General features: G+C 40.8%; 1 protein-coding gene across 1 annotated transcript in view; it reads left to right on the top strand.

The window, feature by feature from the left end:
* galnt9 (polypeptide N-acetylgalactosaminyltransferase 9) overlaps positions 1 to 26215 on the top strand; it is a 112653-nt gene that overhangs the window by 71966 nt on the left and 14472 nt on the right. Inside the window, exons 7-8 of the mRNA XM_080466796.1 lie at positions 22536 to 22721; positions 24365 to 24502. Of these exons, the coding sequence (XP_080322922.1) occupies positions 22536 to 22721; positions 24365 to 24502 (324 nt within the window). The remainder of the gene's footprint in view (positions 1 to 22535; positions 22722 to 24364; positions 24503 to 26215) is intronic.

The raw sequence follows: 26215 nt of genomic DNA, 5'->3' as shown, positions 1-26215 counted from the left end.
TGGGCTCCAATTACTCCTCTAAGAGAGCGGCGGCTCCGGCAGCTCATTGTAGTGAGCCGAGGAGTCGCCATCAGGGATCCGTTTGATTGACAAGAACATGTTCAACAATTAGCCAGGGCAGCTCACAATGGCCGAGCCAGCCCGGTATCGTCTGACTTGAGGAGAGTGATGAAAAGCACGGCACGCGCTGAAGGGTTTTGGCATATTTATCATTTACTGTGAGTTACAACCACTGCTGGCTCACTCTGGATACAAAGAACAGGCCTCTGTTGTGAGCGGAGAGGAGGCTGGGATGAGCAGGGGCTGATTATGCAGCGCATAACTCTGTGTGTGGTGTTGTTTCCGGGAGGAAGAGAATATAAAACCAAGGGAAGAAAAAATATAAATCAAAGACCTCGCTGAAGTTTTCTGTTTGTTCAGGTGTGAAATAATTTATAGGGTAGGTGGAAATAGGAATAAAACCGCAGAGACAAAGAAAATGGATAAAAGATACTCCCGGCATCGTGAAGTAAACAAAAGATACATTTACAGCCACATTATCATACTTTTCTCAGGAATGCATTTGTATAAATTACAAGCTTTGTAATCGTTGAATAAACAAAATGAATCGGCTGTGTGTTGTCCTATTGAAATCAGCAGCTAATGCCATTCTGCATGGGATAAATTACCTTTTGCACCATCAAGCAACAAAGAAATGTAGTGTCTTCAGCTTGGTAAATGATTGTAAATGGCTTGTCTGGGTGTGCCGCTTACCACGAGGCTCCGTCTGCAAACAAAGAAAAATGGTTGGGGACAGAAATGATGAATTCTGCCAGAAGTGTCAATATGAGTTTATCTTGTAATGTGTCTCCTACTCATCCCGCTCTGCTGATATAGCATCTCCGGGGGACCCGGACACTGCCTTTCATATCGCCGTTATTGTGGGGAGCGCGTGGAATACTGCGGTTACTCCGTCTGTAAATATAATATCCCATCCCCTCTACCAGGGTCACTCATGTAGCTGCTGTTAATGCCTACACTCAGGTGAAACTTGTTTACATCTATTTTAATCACTAAAAACTGTTTAGAGGGATTATAATATGAGAATGAGTCCTGCATGTGTTGTAAAATTGAAGCAGTGGTAGTATTTTAAATGTAGAAAACTCATTAAATGTATCCTTATTTTCATTTAATGCTTAAATTAAAAACTATTATAGTGTAATGGCTAATATAAAAATCCAATAGGGGAGATGCAAACAATATGCAGTAAGCAAGATCATATTAACCCAGGAGCTTTGACAGTAACATGTTAGTAACTGATTACAATAATGAAATCATTCATTTACCTACAGTTGGTTATGTTTCAACGGGACTATACGTCTACGTGTACCATCAGCTGTGTCTCTACTGAGGAGCAGCACTGTTGCTATTTCAGCTTTGTCCTGTTTACTAGAGGAGCAGTGAGTAATACATCTTTAACCATTCCAGTCCGTCTGGTGGGACTATGAACGAACATTTGGATGACCTTTTTCATCTCGAGCGTTTTGTTCTTACTTCTTGTCATTGTCATCAGTTATATCGACAGCAGAACTGCTACCGTCTTGATTAAAAAGCCTCCTCTTCCAAATAACAACTATAGTGGTGCTGTAGTGATTGCGTTTATTTCCTGGAAATGGTTGCGGGGGAGTAAGTGCAGTGTTCTATATTTGTGGTCATATTCTGCTTCTGGGGCCTCAGAAACCAGAGGAACATATTGAGCGACCGCTGACTAAGTGTTAATAACTGGGGGATGAGGATCCAGACAAAGGTAGTGGATATTTTTGTCAATAAGATGTTCAAAATGCTGTTTCTGAAAAGGCTTTGGATGCAGCTGAGCATCGCTGTTGTCACGTTTGGTGGTCATTGGGTCGGCGTTGCAGTCGCCTCCTAATTCATAAAGAGTCTAAAAGAAATGTGCATTTGTTAATCATTTGATACACGTGTGTTAATGTCCTCTATGACACTTACAATTATGCATCGATGCTTATGTAAGATGCAAAGACAGAGAGTAACACATGAAAGAAATCCACTAATTTAACATGATGCAATGCATTACTTCCGTCAGTAGTGAACCAGCTTTGGCCAAAAGTGACAAATATGCAGGATACACTGTGGTCTTTATTATTCACTGAAAACGAGGAGTTTTATGGCACATTAAGCATCTCCCACTACTGAATATGATAATTGTTTTGATTATACATGTGTCTGATTTGTGTGGCTGGTGAACAAAAATCCACTAATTAGCTGGTTCATGGGAGTGACAGAAATTAGAAATTAATTGGACCAGATTAAAGTATTTGGATTATTATGCTAAACAATGCTGAACACTGTCATGCACCGTAAGAAGACTAACTATCCGCCAAACTGCAGCACAAAGTCTCCTTCATGAAGATTTGCTCCAATCTCAGGAGCACACGGTTTGTTTATAGTACAGTTTGAGGTTGGGGTTTTTTGGCCAGCGTCGGAGCAAATGGGTTTTTTATTAAGTGTACAGTATGAACTCTCTCTTCTATGAGACAGTGCTGAATGCACCTCCAAAAAGCTTCATAACCCAATGAAAAAAAATTAAAATGACAAATTCAATCTTGCCCTGTGGCATAAATTCAAGTTTAGCATGATTCAGTTTGGCACATCTTTATAAGACTTGCACAAATTTGATTCATAAATACTTTTTCCAGCCAAAACCTGATGGTATCTGCCAAAATAGGCTAATCTGACTGTAACACAATATGCCCATGAGCTCACTTTGCCACCAGGAAGCCATCCAAGCTTTTTTTTTATTTTTTAATTTTTTACAATGTAATCTGTCTCATTTTCATAACAGTCCACTCAATCAGTCCAAGAAAGCAAAGGGTGATTTCACTGGGTGGCCTTCTTGTCTTGGTGACATTTATTAAACTTGCCAGGAACTCCTTTCAGAAGCAATGAACCAAAAAAAAAAAAAACCCTCCTCTTTTTTTATTTAATTTTTTTCTTAACGCCCCGTCTCCATAACCACCTGGGCTGGGCCTAAAGGCATCTGGCCATAATCTCTCGGTCGTCAGGAGAACAGAGATAATTAAAGTGGAGCAGGACCAGCAGCGGGACAGGATGGGGACATAATTACACTTCGCTTGGTTCCCTCTGCATCACTGGGTTAGTTATTACAGTGTGCGGACAGTTTACAGGAAAACAGCAAAGTGTATTTATCATTTTGGGAATGGGTTTTATTGTAGCCACAATATTTTTGGATTCATAGGATTTGGAAATAATTCCAAATGTAGTGTTTACGCCATTGGGTGTCGTTGAGTCACTTTCTTAATTTTGAGACATTTTATTTATTTTCAGTTCAAATTCAAATCAATTCATGAAGTACAAAATTCACCAAATCAACATATTTCTTTCTTCATAGTTTAAATGAATCTCTGCAAAGTTATTAGCTTCACGCTGGATTTTTGCAAAATCTCTCACATTTCTGTTTTCTAATTGCATTACTAGAGTGGAGTCGTGTGTTGAGTACCTGCCAACACCTTACAACAGTTTCAATGAAATGAAAAATGCAGACTGCAGTAGAAATTAGGATAAACATACCAAAAGTATTGATTGTTTTGCCGCCATGTGCACTTCTGCCTGTTGGTGTTCACTAAAACACCTTGAATATGAGTAAACAAACCAAAGTACATTGCAGAAAAACATTGCAGCCCATTACAATTCATATTCATTTCTCAACAGACCCTCAGTCGGTTTATTTTATCTATACAAACAGTGTAGATGCATCCCAGACACGCACGCGCACACACACACACACACACACACACATACACACACACACACACACACACACACACACACACACACACACACACACACACACACACACACACACACACACACACACACACACACACACACAAAATTCAGTGTCACCAATTAACATGTTTTTTGGACTGTGGGAGGAAACCAAATTACCCAGCATGCACAACTACTGAGAAGCACTTGGCACTGTGGCCCAATTTTATTTTTGATGCACGTTCCATTTTTGAATCCATCTGAAATATCAAATCAACGTACAGTATAAATGATTAGCACATAAAAAAGCATAAAAGCAGTGACAAAAAACAAGAGTGACCTAGAAGGGGTAAATAATATAAAACCGTTCAATTCTTTGTAGATACAAAGCATTTAAAATACATTTTAGACCAGGGGTGTCAAACACATTGTAGTTTAACCCTAACCCACATACGGTGTTACGGTGAGCATAGTGTCAATATTTTCACAAAACCCAACAATTACTAACGAAAATTTGGACAATCTGAGCATGAAGACAATTTTATTTATACCTTCTTGTGTGAAATGCATTCAAATGTCCAAAATAAACGTTTTTCTGTTTACAAATGTTTTCACAAATCCACCCACCACACACTACAGCATGGCATTGAGGTCGCCAGTTTTCCTGCTGATACCTCATCATGGATCTGCTGCTACCCTGAGAATATCGAGTGTTTTCTTGGAAAGTTTTACCATTGACTTGCTGGTTTGCTGGGCCACGTTTTGGAACATGGACCTTTATGTTTAACAAGCCCGCTTTAGGCGATGATACAGACAAAAGTCTTATGAACACTCCTCTCATACCACCTCTTTTTCCAGGCGCTATCTTTATTTATGAAAAAGTAAACTTGATAAGCGAGCAAGCATTACATCAGGTGGCATAACTAACAGGTGCTGCTTGCTCGCAGTTGGTAGACTCAGTCAGATGTTAGTTTACTGGGCGAACATCTGCCTCACCGATACAAATAGCAAAAGCCTGGACACTTTAACACAGCTGATTAACCCCGCCAGCCATCTGGATGTGTCGTACAAATGAACTCAAAGAGAGCTGAAACACTCCAGATGTGTTCATTTGTTAAAGGTGAGCCTCTGTGTACGCGTCTGTGGTACCGTGTCTACGCGCTCAGTTGTAGAAGAATACTTCGTTACGGTACTGGCGAACAATTCTGTAAGAGAGTATGTAATGTTCAGCAAATGGGATTTTTGTGCTGGGCGGCACAGTGGTTACCAGGGTTGCCTCACAGCAAGGAGAGCTACATGTTTTTTGGATTGTGAGTCTAAATTGGCCATAAGTGTGTGTGTGTGTGTGTGTGTGTGTGTGTGTGTGTGTGTGTGTGTGTGTGTGTGTGTGTGTGTGTGTGTGTGTGTGTGTGTGTGTGTGTGTGTGTGTGTGTGTGTGTGTGTGTGTGTGTGTGTGTGTGTGTGGGTGTGTGGGTGTGTGTGTGGTTGTCGGTCTCTCGTTGTTAGCTCTGGGATGGATTGGCGACCTGTCAAGTGTGTACTCTGCCTGTTGAACAGTGTCAGCCGTGAAAGGCTCCAGCTCCCCGCGATAAAGCCGGCTGGAGGGAGAATGAAAGATGAATGAATGGATTATTGAGCCGAAATGATATCTTCCCGGAGATTGATGAAACTTTCTAAAAGCACAGAACATAAGAACGCTTTAACTTTGATGAATCGTAACTTTCATTTTGTGTCTTGTTTTTGCGGCGCGGTTCAATCTGTGAGTTATAACGGTGACTGTGGCAGACTCATAAAAGATAGGACAAGAATTCGGAACCTCACGCATTGCTCGAATATTTTTGTCCTCTTTTTGAATGACAAAAAAAAATATATATATATATATTATTTTGTCACATATTTGCTGCCGTCCGCTCCTCTGCAGTTCGCGTCTCCATAAACGGCACAAAACTGTTCGATTTATCAGGCTTTTGTGCGGAGTGGCTGTGTTGTTACTGTTTGCTGTCAACTTTCATGAGAAATGTAATAACATGACGATAATAAAAAAAGGTCCACGCTGATCCTTTTAATGCAGTAAAAGTTAATGTCATCTTGCTGCTGCAATGACCTTCCGCGAGACGCTTTGATAAGCCCGAAGGAAGCCTGCCTCTGATAAGGCCAGCTCGACTGGGGAAAGCGCCGGCTCTCTTTGGCCATTCATCATCACAACAAAACTTCCCCGATAAAGAAAGTTCGACTGTGCGTCCAACATGCGGCAACTCTCCCGTCACACAGATTGCACCGTGTGTGTTTCTGGCGCGTGGCAGCTGAGTGACTCTGGGCAGCGCCTCACTTCGCCTCCTCCTCCAGCCCGCCGCCAAAGCGCTCACCTTGAGAAGGACAGGAGCGTCGTTATGAGCCGCCGCCATCTGTGGACTCCAGCCATCCTGGCACCTTCAAACTCATCGGCGTTGCCCGTGTCCATCAAACAGAAAATGACAGCGGGCGTTCACAATATGTGAAGCCTTTTCTAACAAACTGCATCATTTCAGAGACGAGGACAAATCTGAGGCCTCCGAGGAACACCGAGGACCGCCGCACTTAAAGGAATGGAGGTGGATAAATGTGTGAAATTGTTGCGGGGAGAAAAAAAATGCCTCAAACAGGACTCAATCTGGTGGCTGCATATGGTGCTAAATTCATACCAATCCGTATAAAGAAAAACAATGCCAGGTGTTCTGGGTTGTTCTTTTTTGCTGGTGGTATTTGTCTTCAACTTGTTTGGCATTCAGTGGTATCTATGCTTGATCTAAAAAAAGAATGTGCATCTCATTCCCGATTCATTGTCTCCCTGCAAACTACAAGTCAAACAAGGAAGCTTCTCATCAATAAAGCCTACGTAAAGGTAACAATAGCATTGGATATTGATTGAGCATTTGTCTCTTTCAATGGTGCATTATTTAGAGACTGAATCAATCGGTTAGGATTTAATGGACTGAGGTTTGCTTACTGCATGGTTCATTATGGCATGTTCCTTCTTCCATCTGTATTGAGAAATAAAGACAAGTTAGATGTAGCTGTGAAAGACACAGATTGCGTATTGTCTCGACGGAATTGCAGCTGCGACTGCAGGACTTACTGCCAACATATGGCAAAGTGGGGCAGCTCTGCATATGCTGACATTGTAAAGAAATCTATCTCAGGGTTTGCATCGAATCAGCCGACATAAAACATGTTGACAATTTGCATTGCTGCTCTGTTGTGTTCCATCCATAGATAATTCACGACTTATATTGTCTTGTTGTCTCTTCGGGTCCCACAGATGCAGGTAAATATCCCTAATTTACACGATGACACACAGTGTGTTTTGGAAAGCATCTTTTTTTTTTCTATATCGTTTGACATTGACTCGCAGCATTGCCTGCAATGATGCCACGACTTCCCGAGCAGGAGCTCACCTCCGAGAGATGCCATTTTGGTGTTGAGGGCCAGAGGGACGAGTAATTAGACAGGCCTTGTCAGCTCACTTATTATCCATGTGAATCACAAACTTCATTAAAATCCTCTTTCAAGAGTGACTTCAGATACTCCCACCTTAATTTGAACACACTCTGACAAGGTAATTAAGCTCATTTCACTTGAGTTGCGCTTTCTCACATTCTTTCACTGCTAAAGAGAAGTGAATCATAAGGAATCAAAACGCTCTCTCAGCGGACAGGATCATCACCAGCAAAGATTGTAACACTTGACAGGCAGATTGGCTCATCCCATTCATTATCTGAGCATTAGTTAATCTGTTCACGTAATTGCCCCTGTTGGCTGTCTAAGACTGGCTGAAAACTTGAAATGATCTGACAAGGCCAGAGCATCTGAAGAGCAGCCGCACGCACTGATCTGGCTGCGCCAGCCGAATCGGCTGGAATATCAAAGACGAAGGGCAGCAACTGGGTGGAATTAGCTTTTGACAGGCACAGTTGAAAGGACCCCTGAATCTGCCCGTCACTCCCGTCAGCGGCCTCCATTTAATGGGTGCATGAGCAGGAGTGGCGGGAGAAGAAGGTCTGAAATGAAGTGGCGGAGCATCGGGAGGGGCTCTTATCCAGCCTCTTAAACATCTCCACATCATACATGAGGGCAATGTGAAAACATATCTCATGACCGAACAACGAACCATCGGCAGGTCATGAATGCAAACGGAAACAAAGAAAATAATAAAGAATAAAACTGAAGAAAATGTTGTCAAATACACTTATTTGTTTCTCTGCTCGAATCGCACGAAAAGAAAAATAAATTTCCTCTCAGCTAGAAGGCAGATAAATTCATTTCTAAAAATGTCAAACTGTTCACAGTTAAAGCAGTAGAGCTGAATACTCGTAATGTGCCTTTTACAAGTCATTTTCTGACTTTAGCTCAAAGAAAAGTACTTAATACTGCAAACGGATATCGTGAATATTTTTTAACATTTAAATTAGGTTTAATTTTGAGCAATCTGTGTCAAATTACTTTTTATATAGCAATGAATTAATGCATTTACCCGCTGTATAGAGGTAATGTCTTTTGGGATCCACAGAGAATGAAGAAGACTGAAAGAAACGTGTTGGAAGCATTGTCTATGAAAAGCCCTTATGTAAAGCAATCGTTAGAGCAGCAACACTTAGAAAATAAGCTATATCCCAATCTATAATCAACCAAACACACATTTAAAGATGAAGGTCATGAGAGTGAAAATGTGCGAGTGATGTGTTGGATGCAGGCTGATCTAATTCTTCCAATAGCTAAAGAAAGAGTGTGATTATTTTCAGTGCTGCCACCGTATTTTCATGTTGATATTCTTCTCACTCACACAACAGCTTTGAAAAATGACTTGCAACCAAGCGATAGTCACAGCTTTCAGATCTTGAAATTAGTGTTGGTGTGAATAAACATTACAGAGATAGTGACACCAGAGCTTTGAAAAAAAGGCACACAGAGAAAAAGGTCAATATTTGTTTTGTTTTTTTCAATATATGCTGCTTATTCTGTTTAATAACTGTGTTTATGGCCGAAGGTTATCCACAGCACATCACAGACTGTGTCCACTCCACCTCGGACAATGTCTCTTTCTTCATACACAGAATCATGGCGAACCTCCAGCTTCAGTCAGCGTTCTTTGGTATTTCATGGAAATGGGAAATCTATTCAGCAAACGTAACATTAAATGAAAGGGATGAAAATATTGAAAGAAGACTGTTTTTCAGGTAAAAAGAGGGACCTGAAGAATTTCCCAAATACTAGAAATGTTCCTGGTGAGTAATTCTTCTGTTGACTAAATGAACATTTTAATTAAGACTAGTCAGGTAACAATGAGGAAAACACTCAAATAACAGTCAGAATGTGGCACAGAGTATTCAGGGATTCATTTAAGTCTTCACCTTCCACAGAGATAAATGAAAGCAGATCATCTCAGACGGGGCAATATTACAGTGTCTCCGTATAAATGATATCAATTGGCCTGAATGTGGCGAGCAGTAGTAGCATTTATCATTCTGTGCGGGTAAATCTCGAAATGCTTGAGTTGAACATGTTTGTGCGGCATTTCTACAGTGTAAGACTTCAGTTAAATTTCAAGTGTAATGATAATAATTCATATCAGTGAGTACTTTAAACACTAACTGTGGACTAAAATGACTTGTGCACCTCTCAGCTTATTGTTGTGATTTTCAGCTTTGCGGCTTCATTGAGTGTCATTGGCAAGATGTGCTGGGAGCTCTCATAAACTCTCTGTATACTATTTGTACTGAACTGAATCATTAACGTCTAAATACTGATGAGGACTTCCACACAAAGGAAGGATACTTTAAAAGCTTAGTGAAGAGTAACTTCATCCATGACAATGATTATTTTGCTCCTGTGAATCATGAGAAGCTCCATTCAAAGAATTACAGCTTTTGGAAAAAAAAATTTTGAAATTGACTATAATAGGTTGCCTAAAATTCTCCATCATTGTTAAAAATGTGATGGAGGCACAGTCGCCAGCTTCGCAGTCATGAAAGCTTTTTTTATTTCATGTTTCTGTGTCGACCGTCAGACATGCAGTCAAAGCTTTTGATCGCGAATAGATCTATTGCCTTTATGCATCATATACATATTTGTAATAGCCACCCAACAATGGAGCTTATATTCATAATACATTTCTTGTATTATACCCGTGACTCTTATTTCTAATCCTCAAACAGAGCGCTAACAGCTGGGATTTTAGATAAATAGCATTTAGTAGCTGATAGGACGGCAAACCCAGCTTGGATGTGTGCTCAAGTAGAGCTGCTGGATTAAAGTGTGTGCATGGGGTGAACTGGGGTAAAATTTCAGGCTGGCAATATTTGGTGGTTAGAGCTGATGACCAGCAGAGGGGCTGTTTGAGTGGATTCATATTTATTCTGCTGCAATATTACTAATACATGGTCTCCAGGAGTTTGCACTATGTGTTCAAGGGAGTTTATGGTAATTTCAAAATACTTGCCACTGACTAATTATACAAAGCTTGGTCTGAGCTGTACCTTAATAAAAAGTCTTTATATTTGTATGTTCGAAATAAAGTTTCATTCATTCATATCTTAGATTTTCATTGATTGATGCATTTTCAGAATAATTAAAAATGTTTATACACGTCTCATATGTCTTTTACTGCCTTGTGCAGTCTATTTGATCTTCTGATTCAAGCACATTACATGTTATTCAAGACAGGCACAATCAATTCAGAAAAGATCAGGACACGTTAGACAAGAGTTCGCGTTCTGCTCAAAGTAATCTAATCAAAGTTTAGAGGTCCTATATTGTGCACAATTCACTTCATAATGGTTTTCAAAGAGTAGCATGTCCCCATAGCCTGTGAATGAAGCCCAAGAAGTGATCTATCACCCTCACTTGATTGCTCCACCTTTTAGTGAATGCGTGCTCATACAGGCAAATCAGAGATTCTCCCTTCATGACATCAGCTGGGGAAATAACCACTCCCTATGGTAGTGGATGCTTCACCCCCCCACCCCCCACAGATTGCGGAGTTCTGTCCTCTGAAATATATGAGCGGGCAGCATTTTTTCTTTTGGCTAACACTACTGGGAAACAGACATGGAGTATGCTCATTAACATTTAAAGGTACAGACACAGATGCAGGCTGCTCTCAGTAGAGCTCACTGGAGGGACTTTAAGGCTGGATAAAATTCAGGATCAAGGCTCAGTTTGGGAAAATACATTAACATTACAGTGTTGTTGGACTTTTGACAACTGTGTGAAATTGATGAAAAAACATATAATATGTGACCTTTAAAGAGAGTCTGTCAGGACTCACTATGGTTGTTAGAATCTGCCGAGTTACTAGTTTCAAACTGAGACAATGACAACAACAAAAAAAAACAAATCAACAAAACAAATGAAAGTGACAGATTTTGAGGTTTACGTACTATAAATGAATTTACTTGGGATCTTTTTTTTCTTCACTCACTCATTCATCCTCTTCATCCTGCCGGGGATGTAAGGTCACATTAATACTTGGCCACCCAACCCTGTCCTGAGTTTTCACCTCGCCCCATGATCGACCCCTCTCGTCCAGCTCTTTCATCACAGTCCTTCACTTCATTGGACTCCAGTTCCTCTCCATCGATGGTGGTTGGTTTATTGGCCATTGGGGCCATCGACATGCATCACCTGAGTCTTGTTCTGGTTGATGTGCAGGCCTGTTCACTTGGCAATTTTATCTTTAAGACGCTAATAAAACGCATTGCAGATAGTTGCTCAAAAATGGGTGAGACACTAAAACGATATTGCCGCTAGAAAGTAAAAAGCGTGATATAGAATTAAATCCCAGTGTTCCGCCTACAGCGCCGTAATGACACATCGTAATTATCTTTGACTCCATATGGAGAGGAGCAAACGACAGGAGAAATTAAAGCATTTCCATACGGCTCTGGGAAGAAAAAGAAATGCAGGTAGACCACAGAGGCGAGAATATCACACCTGAAGTAGGAACATCAGTCTTTTGTTAACTTCTGTTCATGTCATATCCCCTCTGGCAGTGTGACTCCTAAACACCAATAATCATGTGTTTGTTATAAGAAGAAGCCATCAGGTCACACATTGAGTTTTTGTGTGTAACGAGTGACATGCTCTTCAGATAAGCTGAGAGTACTCGTTCCTGTATCTCTTTGTATTTAAAGTTACAAGATAAAGTGAAATAAACCTTATATTTGGAACTTTCTGTGCATTTACAAAACTTGCTAAAAGCACGTGTTGAGTTTCATTGGGGTCATGTGAAGGGAAAATGTGATTAAAAAAAGAAGGATAAACGTCAAAGCCTCGCTTTGTGCACAATATTCATGTTCCTCAGAGTGCAGTATTGTCTTCCTATTTAAAAAAAAAAATACTTTACATGACAGACACAAGGTGTATTATGTATGTGAGAGTCATAGAGAAAAGTGGAAATTAACTCTGCTTGACCTCATGCTATTCTTGCACTCGTTTGAGAAAAATCTCCGGCTGCTGTTTGGTACTGGAGGATAATTTTCTCCACTGTCTGTCAAATATGTCAGCTGTCTAGGTGGATGGGGCACGTTACAGAGGCTGGATGACCTCAGCACAGCTTTTCATCATCTCAGTCCGAGTCTTTAGATGCTCCCTGCCTCCGTCTCCTCGGCTCTACTTTCCATTTTGACCACTGGTGGGGATAAAAAGAAAAAAAGAAAGTCCAATGGGTAATATAATCTTTGAAACCTAGAAAAGGTTGCACTTTGAGGGCTTTAAAGGCAGCAGTATATTCCAGCAGTTGTGCTTGTGGGATTGCAAGACAGCGTCACAAATCCTTCACCAGCAGCAGCAGGAGAGCAGATAAATGTATGTATTTCACCATCTTGCTCTTCAGTTATTATGCTTTTCACACAGAAATACATTGTGTTCTGTGTTTTCTAATGGTTTAGTGTAATGTATAGCCATTTAGCAGTAAGTTTCCCTAAACTCCTGTTTATTTGTGGAGGAGCATCTTATGAATCCTGGACTGTGTCGTTCTACCTGCAAGAAACCTGTATCCACTGTATCTGTGATGCTTTAGAAGGCTTAAATAAATGTTCTTTATGCAGTATATTTCAACTGTTTCGTTACTACTACTTCTGTAAATGATTATGGAGGTTTGAGTAAACTTGCCTACAACTGGGGCATATTGAACATGTGTTTTATGACCACTGTGTTGGTATTTAAATCATATACTGGATCTACCTTATTGAGAGTGAACGCCAGCTCTCAGCTTTTGTGTATCTTGATGTGTGTTCTACTTGTACTTTGTTCCATTAAGCACATTTTGTTTGAGTCTGACTGTGTGCAACGTTGCATCATGGTTTTCTAAACTCAATACGACAGCAAGTTTGACTGCACAATTTCACTATCACTGAATAACAAGTAACAACCGCTATGATGTATATTAATAAGCAACAATAAGACGTTTCTTCTGTGCATCACATACACTGCTTTGAAAAGATTGATAAACCCATAATAGTGAATAGTTGCTCCATTTGACCGGGAATAAAGTTTGGTCTGGAAATAAAAGTAAAGTGAGGACGTGGTCCAGCATTTTGCCTCCTTCTGAATCTGCAAATCATTGCTTTGTTGCAGCATTGGTGTTACTCGGATTGACGTGTCATTTTCTGTCAAATTTGTATTGGTGGTTAGTATGTGTAGCTCGTAGCTGCGTCTGTTTGCTTTTGCTCTGTCTGGATTTCTTGTTTCTGTTTCGGATCTCACTGCGCTTTTTGTGGACTGTATGCGATCAAATACAGATGTCCTTTGTTCAAAACCCAACTTGTGTTTTGGTCCTCTGCTCATGCAGCCTGATAATATTCATGGAGGCATTGATATATATTTTTTTTTAAACAAGGGTAGTTTAATGTTAAATATAGATGTTTAACACCCTATGAGAATACATTGAGTGAATGTGGTTTAGCAATTCAATCAGCACCAATGGATACTGAAATTAAATGGTTAATTTGGTGCTGTGACTAATTGAAGACCCCCTTACCTGGACACACTAATGTCAGGCCCTTATTACTGTTTTAGTTTTGTTGCCTTATTCATACATATGAGCAGATTTGTGTCTAACAATGTGCTTAAAGTGAGGTAGTTACCTGCCCACATGCTCGTCTTTTATCCTTCGCCTGCCACAATTTCCCATTTATTGAGTATACTGCGTAATGATGCTGATGGAAGCCTGTTTACTGCTCTTAATAGCTTTTATGTTTTTTATGGCTTGTGTTTTCTGTAGCCTCGTAGAGCTTATCACGCAAATGGTCCAGCTACAATTAACTAACTACATGTATAGAGACAATTAAATTTAATTAGCAATTACATTACTGCTACATCAAAGGACTCTGTGTTAAGTGCTTTCACTTAATGATGCATCCTGCAATTTTATGAAGGGTCACCTCCGAATGGACTTTAAAAAATAAATAAATAAAAAAAATGCAGTCCTCAAGGACCGGTGTGTGAGATGTCAGAATAGGAAAGGAGATTAAAACAGTCTTATTTGGTATTCACATTTGAGTATATTTCCATAAAATTAGAATACCTTAAAGATGCAAACTGTTACTGGGACATGTTTCCCCATTTGAATTAGTTTTTTGGGTTTTTTTCCAATACAGAGGTGCTATTCACTATTTAAATATGGATCCAAACTTGTGTTTTACATTTATTTGGATGATTTTCTTTTGTTTATTTTGTTGTTTAAATTTGTTTAAGTATTCCAGTTTTATTAAATGGGGCTAAATCAAAAAACCACTGAACATTAAAAAGAACAGCTCACTATGTTTAGCATGAATGACTATTCATGAATAGATGAGTACAGCAAAAGGTTTTCATCAGCAGAGGTGCTCTCAGCAGGGTGGTAATATGTTTTTCCGGCATGAACACGAGAGCACACACAACCTAAATGCGTCTTTATTGTTGCGGGGAAAATATTTGCCATTTGTTCTGCTAATGCTCCGTCTATAGGCTGTTTATGAAGACGGAGGCTGAAGGATAAAGTCATGAGGAGTCCTGGAATGTAACAGACATGCTGTTTTAGTTGGCAATCTGCTGTGCACCACCTGTTTTTTTCTCCAGATCATCCGATTGGTGATTCTCTCATGCGTTGAAAAAGGTCACAGCATCACTGATGATCCTCCAAAGCAGAGTTGACTCCCTGCAGATGTCTTGTACCTGGTTGTTTGCTGTTAAATCAAGGAAATGTACCCCCGCCTCCCCCATCACCTGGCTCCGTTCTATAGTTAGTAGTTTTCACATCATACGACAAGTCTCATAAGCGAATAAAGGTTACATTGTCGCCAGATGCTCCCTATTGCATTGGAATTGTCTGTCTGCTAAACCCATTATTGAGAATGGTGCAGTTCAATGACGTGTGTACGGAACAGAAGCCAAGATGAAAACAACAAACTGTGTCCAACTATACAATAATTGTAGCTTTCAGCCTGTAGGTCTGCAAAATCTGTTGTTGTACAAGCTATAACGGAGTCCATCTGAAGTGAGATTGGAACAGCTGAAGTTAATGAACTGATGCTTTAAAATAGGATTTTAATTTTACAATGGGGCTGGTGTCGTTTGTGCTTTTAAAACACACATTTTTAGGATTTATATAAACGGGGCTAAGTTAGTACAATACGGGGTCCCCAACAAATACGTGACAGTACGGTACTGGGGCAAAGGCTGCGGGCCATATGAGATGTACATTTGGCAGAAAGTCAGACTTAATCCAGGAGGGTGTTGGACTGGGGGTTGGAGAGTGGCATCTCTGCTGTTTGAAGTTGATGTTGCCAATCTGGCACCATGCAGCGAGATGCAGATCAGTTCCTCTAATCTGAGTCCATGATGCTTTCATTGGAAAAAAAAAAAATCCAGTTAAAAGTGGGTTTATTCATGAGTGATGGAAAGAGAGATCGTAAGATTGGCAGCAGTAATGTGGCCGTTGTACCAGATTGTTGTCAAGCAAAACTCTGTTTACTAGTTGATCTAATTCTACATCTTCGTCTACAGTCATGAATCTTAGGGGACCGAAACAATCTGATTAGTTTTCTCTGCATGGTAGCAGGTCTCACTCACTCTTTGATTCCTATTAGAGGTCAGGAAACAGAAAGGGAAGCCAGATTACACGTAGACTAAATGGTGAACATGGATGGATGTCATATAACAGCGTCATCAGCGTAACACTTGAATTTTGCTCAGAAATAACAGCTGTGTCCTGAAAGTCACTGCATTGCAAACACAAATGTCAAATACAAACATGTTGTGAGATAATTGTTATTGCTGCAAAATGCTTCTCTAGAGAGTATAACCTCAAGTATAGGAGAAATGCTTTACACAAGTAGAAGTGAGACTTCAAAAGTGATGTACTGGATAGTATATGATTCAATACCATCGGAAGTTTTACATGCAAGTTCCTTCTGAAGTGGGTCAACAAGAGAAATCCCTTTTAATCTTTCTTTTCTGATGTGTGGAATTTTATTTGAAATGTTTTGGTCCTTTCCCAAGCGTGTGAAATAGAGAAACACTCAGCAAAGACAGGTTGATTAAATGGTTCTTTCTTTGTAACTTTTTGTGCTGGAAGCAATGTAATTTGCTTTTTCATACAAGGATAAGAAACATCTACAATATAAACAATTGGCACTCATAAAGCATTTTATTTAATCTTGGAAGCTATTTGAGTTTGTAATTTAAAACACACCGTGTTGTGATATATAATTAAAAAGATAATATCTTTATTAAGATTAGATGTCATGATGCAGTGGAATAAAAACACAACATCTATTTCTCTGCTCAACCATTCCCAGTAATATAAACAGTTATTTTTGTCCAGTCGCACCACAGGCATTTTATTGTGATGCAAAGAAACTATAATGTGTTTCACAAGCCTAGTTCGCTAATAGGATTCTGACCTTCTGGAAATGGTTGACCAAATATTGATCTGCAATTTGCTTTTAGTGTGAGGCTAACTGCAATTACACATATACACATTTTCAATTATCCATGAGTGCTGCATAAGTACCCATAAGCATTTAACACACTGAAATACATTCACCCGCACACTCTATTGATTTGTTTAAACAGGAAGTCTGGATTAAGAAACCAATGAAAGGCAGCAGCATACCAAGCTTAATGTTTCTAAAGGTGATGGGTGAGATCTGCACAATCTAAAAATTTACGTTAAATTGGTATTGCACTTACACCCACACAACGGCACCAACCATGAAAGCTGCTGTGGGATAAAACAGCACTTGTCATCAGCAGCAGCAAAGCAGGTAAAGCCTCTCCTAAAGTACTAATGGATTTATTTTTTTTAGGCCAGTGTCGCTGTGGATTGTCAGCTGCGAAGATGAGGGGTCAGCTAGTCAATGGAGGTATTTAAACCCAGGTCATCACCAGTAAACAGTTTCACCACTGATATAGGCAGCGCCTCAAAGGATTTGAGGGCGAGCGCACCAGAGGACAGATGGCTCCAATTACTTTATTAACATATAATTAAACACATTTGCATACACCCTAGAGAAACATGTAAATTCACTGTGAAATGTTTGACTATAATTTGAAGGCTGCACACTTGACCGTTGGCTGAAGGCTTAAACACACAACCTGCCCACAGGAGCACAAGCTGATCCGTCTTACTCAGGTGGCTTTATTTGGCTTTTGGTGATCCTCACAAGTGGGAACAAGCTTGCATGGTGGTTAGCCCTCTCGAGTTCCAGTGAAAATATATTGCATGAGGGTTTTTCTTTTTACTCTCATATAGTCAAAAAAAAACTTTGAATAATTGGCGACTCTAAAATGGCTTATGTGTGAATGTTGAGTTTGATTGTCAGTCTTCCTTGTGTTTGCCTTGTGGACTGGCAAACTTTCCAGAGTGTCATCTGACTTTGTACCAAGTCAGTCTGGACGTCTTCCAGCCCCCAGTGGCCCTGAATGAATTGATGTTACCATGTTTAAATTTAGAAAAGGCACAAAGCGTTAAACAGGCTCGTTGGTTGACAATGAAAAATTATTTAAGAACTGACTTTCGTCTGCTGTATTTGCTAAAGAATCCATAATGATTTGTTTCTAGATGTACTGAACCATTGGATCTTTGACAAAATTTAATTTCCAACGAGTGAATTGTCACCAAATTCCTCCAAACCACAGATGAATTGACCCTGCCAACAAGCATTTGTGCATCCTGATGAATTGTGTTCCTCTCTGCCATGAAGCTCCGTGTTTGTAAACTGTTTAAAAGACACCATTGAGTCGCATTGCTTCCCTGGGTGGCATGTTCCTTAATCACAATGAGCGTGAGCGCGGTGCAGTTTATTTTTGTGTGGATCCTAGGTACGCCACCTGAGCTGCCAGAAACAACACACCAAGTTTGTGTTGTCGTGCGCCAAACGTGTATTTCAGAGTTGAAAATAGTCCCAAAAGGTGGACGTTTCACACTTGTTTGAAGGAATATTTGCTGAAAGAATAAGTCCCTCATAGGATTCGTTGACAGTGAGAATAAAGTCTCATTTACACAATCTTACACAATGAGATTTTATTTATTTATTTTTTCATTTTAAGCTTTACTGAAGGGGCAGTGGATGGCCATCACTTGCACATAGATACAATTCAGGATTCAGGATCCCACAGGTTCAAACCACAATCACCCGTCCCATAAGTGTGTGTTGTGCTGTCTTCATGCCAGCGACTTCGACATTGAGGCAGAACCGAACGCAGCGAGGAAAACAAAGATCAAGTCCTGGTCCGTGCAGCTTGCCATCAAATCCCCACAGATCAGCAGAGGCTCCCTCGTCTTTGCGTCTTGCCAGCTCAGCACAATTTTCACTGGGTTTTTAAGACAATCAATCAAAACAGCCTCCGCTGTTCATCCAGCTGCCAATCAAAGCCTGAACCTGATACCCACCTTGGGAGATGGTTGACCCTGCTCCCCCTGCAGATTGAACACCGACTCTGCAGCCCGCCGAGTGCGGTTAAAAATAATTTCTTTAGCTTCTCAGTGTATAATTTACAATCCCAAATAAACTGATTCTCAAAAGTACACTTTAAAAACAACGCAGGCAGACGCTGTTTAGTGCTCTGGACAAATTAATCAGATATGTGGCTGAAGTCGAGCAGTGTCCTTGCAGCAGACTTTGACTGACGTGCACAATGGAGCAATTCAAGTTGCTTCTGAGACAACGTTGTACCTTTTCATGAGCTGTTGGGAAGTTGTCGGATGACAAATATCTATTGCATTAATCCTAGAATGTTACACATTTTAACAGCTGTAGAGCTTTTGCTTGTGTTTTTTTTTAAATTTTCTTAGAAAGGTAAAAATACACTGAAAGTGCAATGAACTGAGGAAATTCACCAGTATAAATTCTCATCAGTTCATCGTTTGCAGCTATACTATAAGAATCAAAAATATGATGATTGGCAACCTTCCCAATACCAGAAGCCATAAAGATAAACAGGGTCATTTCAGCTTTCAGATCTCTGATCCGCTCGTACTTGAGAAAATATTTCTGGGCCAGGACTTCTCTTAAAGACCATGGGGGGGGGGGGGGGGGGGGGGTTGTTGTGGGGTCAGAGAGAAGTTAATGGGTATGAACATCTGTTACGCGTTGTGGCAATTGTCATTAAGAGACTGTGGGTGGTGAAGGCGGTGGCACTTTATACGGTCGGAAGGACGTCACCATATGCCACGGCAATGTGATATAACTCGCTGAGCTGCTCTGCTAATGTGTGTATAGAATCGTAGATACCAAGAGAGGCTATCAAAGACGGATTTTATTTTGAGAAGACTTTTGAAATGAAAGTATTTTCACGTCTTACTGAGGAATGACAGTTTCAGAGCAGTCTGCCATGATTTTCTTACCTTGAATATGCGAGTCGAGGGTCACAGTTTCTTCCAGTCTGCTATCAAACAATAGCTTCCCATGTGATTGATGCATTTAATGGTGACATTTATTTACTGCCTGGCTTTATATATCACTCCCTATGCCATACTCGCATGATGTCAGGATTTTTTTTATTTCTCATAGGCAACATGATCCACAGGCGTACCACCATCCATTTATCACACGTTACTGTTACTAAACTTCAGTAGAAAAAAACTTCAAGGCCTAAAAGCACTACCAACTCAGTATCTGTATCGTTTAAAGATGTCAGGAAGGAGTAAACACCAGTGACATTTATTGCATTTTGAGTGAAGATATAAATGTTATAAAGAGATCAAATCCAATAGTGTTAATAGTATTTGTGCAACATTCTACATGAAAACCAGTCTGCGTGTTTAGACACGGTTGTTCTGCAGACATCGTCATTTTTATTTACACGCAAAATTCCGCCGCTTGCGTGCTGACGGGGACCATAAAAGGAGCACACATTCCTCAAAGTCTCTATGTTGGCATCCGGTGAGCTTCAGAATTGATTTTAAGATCCTTGTACTGGTTTAATGATCTTAGTCCTACTAATTTATCTGAGTTGCTTTTGTCGCATGAACCCACTGGAGCCCTCAGAACTTTGGGTAGTGGCTTTTTAATTACACCTACACTCTGAAGGGAAACCCACAGTGAGGGTAATTGTATAACTAATTTTATAACTATGGCCTGGTTTAGGCTTGGTTTAAATTGAATCTTAGGTTTTTGGCTTATAATATGATTTTATTTTGTAGAAAAAAACAAGTTGTGATTTGCTTCCAGTCTTAGCCGTTTCTTACGTGAGAAGACTTGACTGAAACCCCAGGAATGACACACAGCTGTACGGAAGGTGAACTTCACTTAACATCTGCATAGTTAGCTATGTTTTTCTTTGTTTGTCACATTCTTGAAAATTACATCAACACTCTATAAGATTCAACTAATAAAATGCATGTAAGTTCATAGAATTAGGCCATGAAGTGATGAGGGCATTGATGAGCTCTGTAACAACACTGAAACCTGAAGGGAATCTGCAGTGTCTCAAATATTAATAACATTAATTGACAAACCAAGTTGGCACTGGAAGCATCTTGTATTAGTACATAGCAAAGAGTAATTTTACAACCTTTTAACAAACACCAATTTTAATAACAAGTCAATATTACCCACTAACTCCTTTTGTGAGGATTATGTCCACCCTCTCAGAAGCAGATCCAGTCTTTTACCTTTACAAAGTTTACATTTTAACGCACCTGGACTGGTGTCTTCACCTGAGGAATCACTGGACTGTTTTTCCCTGGTTGATGCAAGAACACTTGGTCGAGTTTTCTCCCAAGTTAACCCAACAACCTGCCTTTTATATCCTATTCCTACCTCACTTTTTAAGTCATTTTATGAGTTCTTTGAGGAACAACTTTTATACATCGTCCACTGCTCTCTTCAGACGGGTGTTTTTCCCACCGCCTTTAAAACGGCCGTAGTGAGGCCCCTTCTGAAGAAGAGCAGTTTAGACCCCAAGGTTCTTAATAACTACCGTCCCGTATCCAACTTACCATTTTTACAATTTTACTCATATCATATTTACCTACTGTACTGTATACAGATATGTGTATTCTTATCTATTTATCTATTTACTTTTATTAGGTTTTTAACTGAATCTTTTATCTCCTGTGGTTCCTCTCAGGGGTCGCTACACTGGTGGTGGCCTGGTACCCCGCTGGTCGGGCGATCCCATTGGTTTCCCTGCCCCGGGCACCTGGTTGGTCCCCTACATATGTTGTGGGATTCACCAGTCTGCCCTGGGCTGGGGGGGATCTGTGGAGCAGTGCCCCCTGTGGTCATAGGCTGTGCCACTCCCAGTGTGGACGGCCCCCAAATGTGGCCCTTTCCTCACCTTAGTCCTCAGTGCCCTGCCAGGCATGTCTGCATATGTGTGTGTGCGGGTGTGTGTGCACTTGTTTCTTAATATGTATCTGTCTTTGCATTGTTTTTAAATCATGTTAAGTACTTTGAATTACATTGCATATAAAGTGCTATATAAATAAAGTTGATTGATTGATTGATTGATTGATAATTGGTGGGTGCACTGCTGACAAGAATTAATAAGTAGGAGCCTAAACGTTTCCATCTTATGCAGTAACAACAGTTGATCATTCAATACTCTTTCTATCCAACACAAGGCATCAGTATTAGAGCTTTTTGAAAGACTGGAGTAGCAAATGATAACTTCTTATGGATGAAAGATTAATTCAAGCCAACACTTGAAACAATCCATATATTTCTTCCAGGATCATCACCACTTTTCTTCAAGCAAAATATCTTAAACCAACGTCAGCATTCGGTTCTGTCTTTTCACAACATTAAAGCAATTATTTTCAAGCAACAGTATTCTATTTATGAGCATATTTCTATGTTTGGATTTGAAAGGGTTTAACTAAGCATCCCTTGAGGTTTACAAGCTGTTGTAGAATCACAGCAATGAAACTGGAGTCAATATCATTCTTCTGCAGTTTCAATATTTGTGACATTTTTCATTACTGCCTAGCAATTACTTCTGTGTACGACGCCATCGTGAGCAATAGGAATAATGGCCACAAATATGAAAGAAGTTACAAAATTGTATTAAACTAGAATAATCCTTTAATCCTGAAGCCTGCAGCCTGATTCGGCTGCACCCATTTCCAAAGCAATAGGTGGGAGTTTAATTTCCACTCAGACAGTATGCATCCTCCTGAATTCCCATTACCTTTATCTGCGTTTAAGAGGCTCAGAGAAGAAATTCCAGCGCAAAGCCGCGTTTGATTGAAACACTGACTCATCCTCTCCGTTGTTCCTATCTAGGTGTGGCAGTGTGGAGGAAGCATGGAAGTGCTGCCATGTGCCAGAGTGGCGCACATCGAGCGCACCAAGAAGCCCTACAACAACGATATAGATTACTACGCTAAGCGCAATGCCCTTCGAGCCGCTGAGGTGTGGATGGATGAATACAAATCCCACGTCTACATGGCCTGGAACATTCCCATGAATGTAAGTTTTTTTCCTCCAACTCAGATCACTCCCCCCTCTTAATTCCCAAAGCTCCCGTTACCTCCGTCTCCTCCCAGCTCACTTGCTCATTCAGACAAGCATCCCAGGCCTCCGGAGGCACCAGTCAATAGAAATTCAAAATTCAGATTTCATCCCACTTGACCTTCACACTGGCAGAAGAGCAAAGACAGAGGCAGAAAGCAGCGGAGTCTCTCTCCAAACGCAGGAGACGGGTGCACCGATACGAGGAGACGAGCCTCATGTCTAATCACTCTGTTTGCCTACACATCAGTATAACTTAATTGCTTTTAAGGGTCTTTGGAGATGGGCTGCAAAATAATAAACAGCTACTTTCAATAATAAAGAGTTTTATATTGAATCCTAATTGCCTCTTCAGCCGTGAAAAATTAGATGATTGTCAGTGAAGGACGTCAGCAAAGCCCTCAAAACGCAGCCCAAAACAACACGCTAATGTTATTAACAAAATGATGGTGGGAAGTGGCAGACGCACTCAGATCTGATTTGCTGCCGATGCCCGGGTGTCATCTAGGAATGGGGCCCAAAAATTATTACAAGAGTAGGAAGTGGGAAGTGGCAGCTAGGGAAAGGTGGAAACCGTCTGTGTGTGTGTAGGTGGAGTAGTTGAGCGGGGACAACTTTGACAAACTAGCCAATCAGGCTCCATCCTTTCCAGTGTGTAATTACAAACGCAGTGGCATGGCATGTTATTACCTCAGCTGTCCTGTGGTGCAGAGTTATTTTGTGTACAGTGCAAAGACCTAACACTGGGATTATTCCATCTAACACTCCCTCCTCCTTTCTCAACCACCTCATACATCCAATCACAGATTCTTGTTATTGTCTGAGGTACCTGCTGAGAGCACAATTACTTTGGTGGGGTACTGCTTTATGATACTCCACGGAAGCCAACCCCCCCCTCCAAGTCCAAATACCCCACAACATCTCTCTGAAATTGAATGCATTTGTTAGTGTCGCTTTATAGAAGCAAAAAAGAAAAGAAAAGAAAAGTGTAGAGTTCCAGGTAGAATTCATTAGTAACAGATGTTTGAAAACAAGATCAGCAGCTGACCAAAGGCTTAAACAAAGAGACTGGAAACCTTGTCGTGTCATAAACCATTTTCATGTTTGCAAATGAGTGTGTGCATATGTCTTTGCATTAATGTCAATGGAAGGACCATTGTCCTTGCTAAGAGTATATAGAATGTGGTATCATTTCCATATTTATGTCCACCTAAGCAGTGCACTGTATATGTACATACTGATATGGGTTTATTGTGTTGAAAGTGTTCAGGCCTCAAAGCCGGGCTGCGCAGCCATTAAGTATTCTCCCAATCAATCTAGGACGCCACCTCCATAATGCAGACATGGCCGTGGGGGCTCATAATTAAGGAGCTGATTAGAATTTGCTCTGCACAGATCATGTCTAATGAAAGAACAATGAAGGTCCCGATAGACAGGTGCATCTATCCATCTTCTAACTGAATGCTCGTCGTGTCTTCTCAGCACCTCAACAACCTTGTATCTGCCGTTTTTCCAGCAGGTAGAACTCTCGTGAGTAAAGTGGCTGCCGGCTAAGAGTTTTTTTTTTTATTTGGTCTTTATTTTGCACTGTATGTTGACAGAACCCCGGAGTTGATTTCGGGGATGTCTCGGAGCGCTTGGGCTTGAGGAAACGGCTCCAGTGTCGGAGTTTCCGTTGGTACCTGGAACATGTCTACCCAGAGATGCGGATCTACAACAACACAATCACATATGGGGAGGTGAGAAAAATACTTGCTGAAAGGATAATTGAAAATAACGACCACGTTAATTTCGCTGTATCAATTCCATTACTGGTGATGTGATGGAAAAAAATTGCTGTGATTTGGAAAGGATGCAAACGCTGAGGCAGTAAATTTGATTCCTCAGATGATAAATGCAGAAAATGAGGTGTGGTGAACATATTAATTTGAGAGTTAGGCGATATGAGGACACTCTGTCTATCTGAGCAATATTTCTCTTAGAAACGCATTAGTAGTTGGTAATAAATTTTTTAGTTTTGCACGAACTCAAGCAAGCATTGATCATACGCGAGTTGCTATGTGCAGAGAAACGGACAGAAACCGTCAACGTGACGGGTTCATACCCTCGACATCAAACACAATTATACTGAGAGGTAAATAAATACAATTTCTCAGCTGCCAGTTCTTAGGAAAACATATGCCGTTGCTATAGTGACAACAGCAGCACCACCACCAACACATGATTCGAAGCAGTTTCGTCACGACGAGTTTTAATTAAGCACTTATTAGTTTTCCATTCCAAGTTGATTGTTGTGGGCTTGGCTTCACACTCGGCACAGTGGGAGAAGGCAGGATTATGACAGGCTGAAGAATCCAACTCACTCTTGAGTCAGACAAGATTTAGAGGTTTGTTTAAACATTATTGCATCAATTTCGACAATTGAAAATGAAGGAAAGTCGATATTTTCTGCATGTCAGTAAACATCAGGAGTGATCCTGCAGATTTGTTTCCCCCGCTGCCTGTTTTGGATCCAGCACGTAGCCTAAGTGAATTCCTCAAAGCGGCATCCACTTGAGTGGCACCATTTCGGATGTGTTGACAAGCTGGGGAAACTGTTACCATGCATTGCCACAAATCCGCCACAGCAGCGGCGAGCTTCATCTGTCACCCAGCGTCATCCCCGCTGCTCGGCCAAGCTGACCAGACCAGCCGAGTGGAACTCTCCCTGACAACAGCACATGATAGATATGTCTTGGAAATGAAGCCGTATGCATTCAAATCACACAGAACCAAAGCTCAGGCTCGGTGCACACCATCATCTGGAGGCTGGGTGGACAGGAAGGGGGAAAAAAACCAAAAACCTGCGACCAGGCGCGGGGATGATTATGAGAACTTATAATGCCAAAGCCATTAGTCTCAGATGATAGCTCTGTGAAACCTGCTGTGGTGAACAAGTCATAATAAATCTACAGGAGGAGACATATGGCCGTGTAACATCCCATCAGGACTGGAATCATAGATCTTCCTGAAAGAACTGAGAAAATCCATATTAAGCTATTGGCAATTGATTTGAAAAATAAAATCCTCTTTCCAGAACACGCTTGACTTATTTTAGCTCAGTATGAATCTTCATGTCCAGGATTAACAAAGACAGGAAATGCTCTCCTAACAGATAAACCATTACTGATACCCTCACAGCTGGATGATATTCTGAAATGCTCGCTCCATCTGCTGGGTCTTCAACACGTTAGGAAAAAAAGCCTAAGCCGCCATGTGTGTTGATGACTTCTCATTGGCAGTTACCAGGATGGGCAGAGGGACAGTGGGGACTGGAGATGAAATTGTCAGGCAGGAAAAAGAAGATGAAGACCTCAGAGAAGATCCATGGATGTACGCAAGGAGGACATGGAGCTGGTTGCAGGAGGCGGGGGATCTTGTTAGATGGAGGCTGATGATCCGCCCTTAGCAGC

Source organism: Lipophrys pholis (genome assembly GCF_963383615.2).
Source record: "Lipophrys pholis genome assembly, chromosome: 7".
Classification (NCBI taxonomy): Eukaryota; Metazoa; Chordata; class Actinopteri; order Blenniiformes; family Blenniidae; genus Lipophrys; species Lipophrys pholis.
This window is presented reverse-complemented; position numbering and strand designations above follow the sequence as displayed.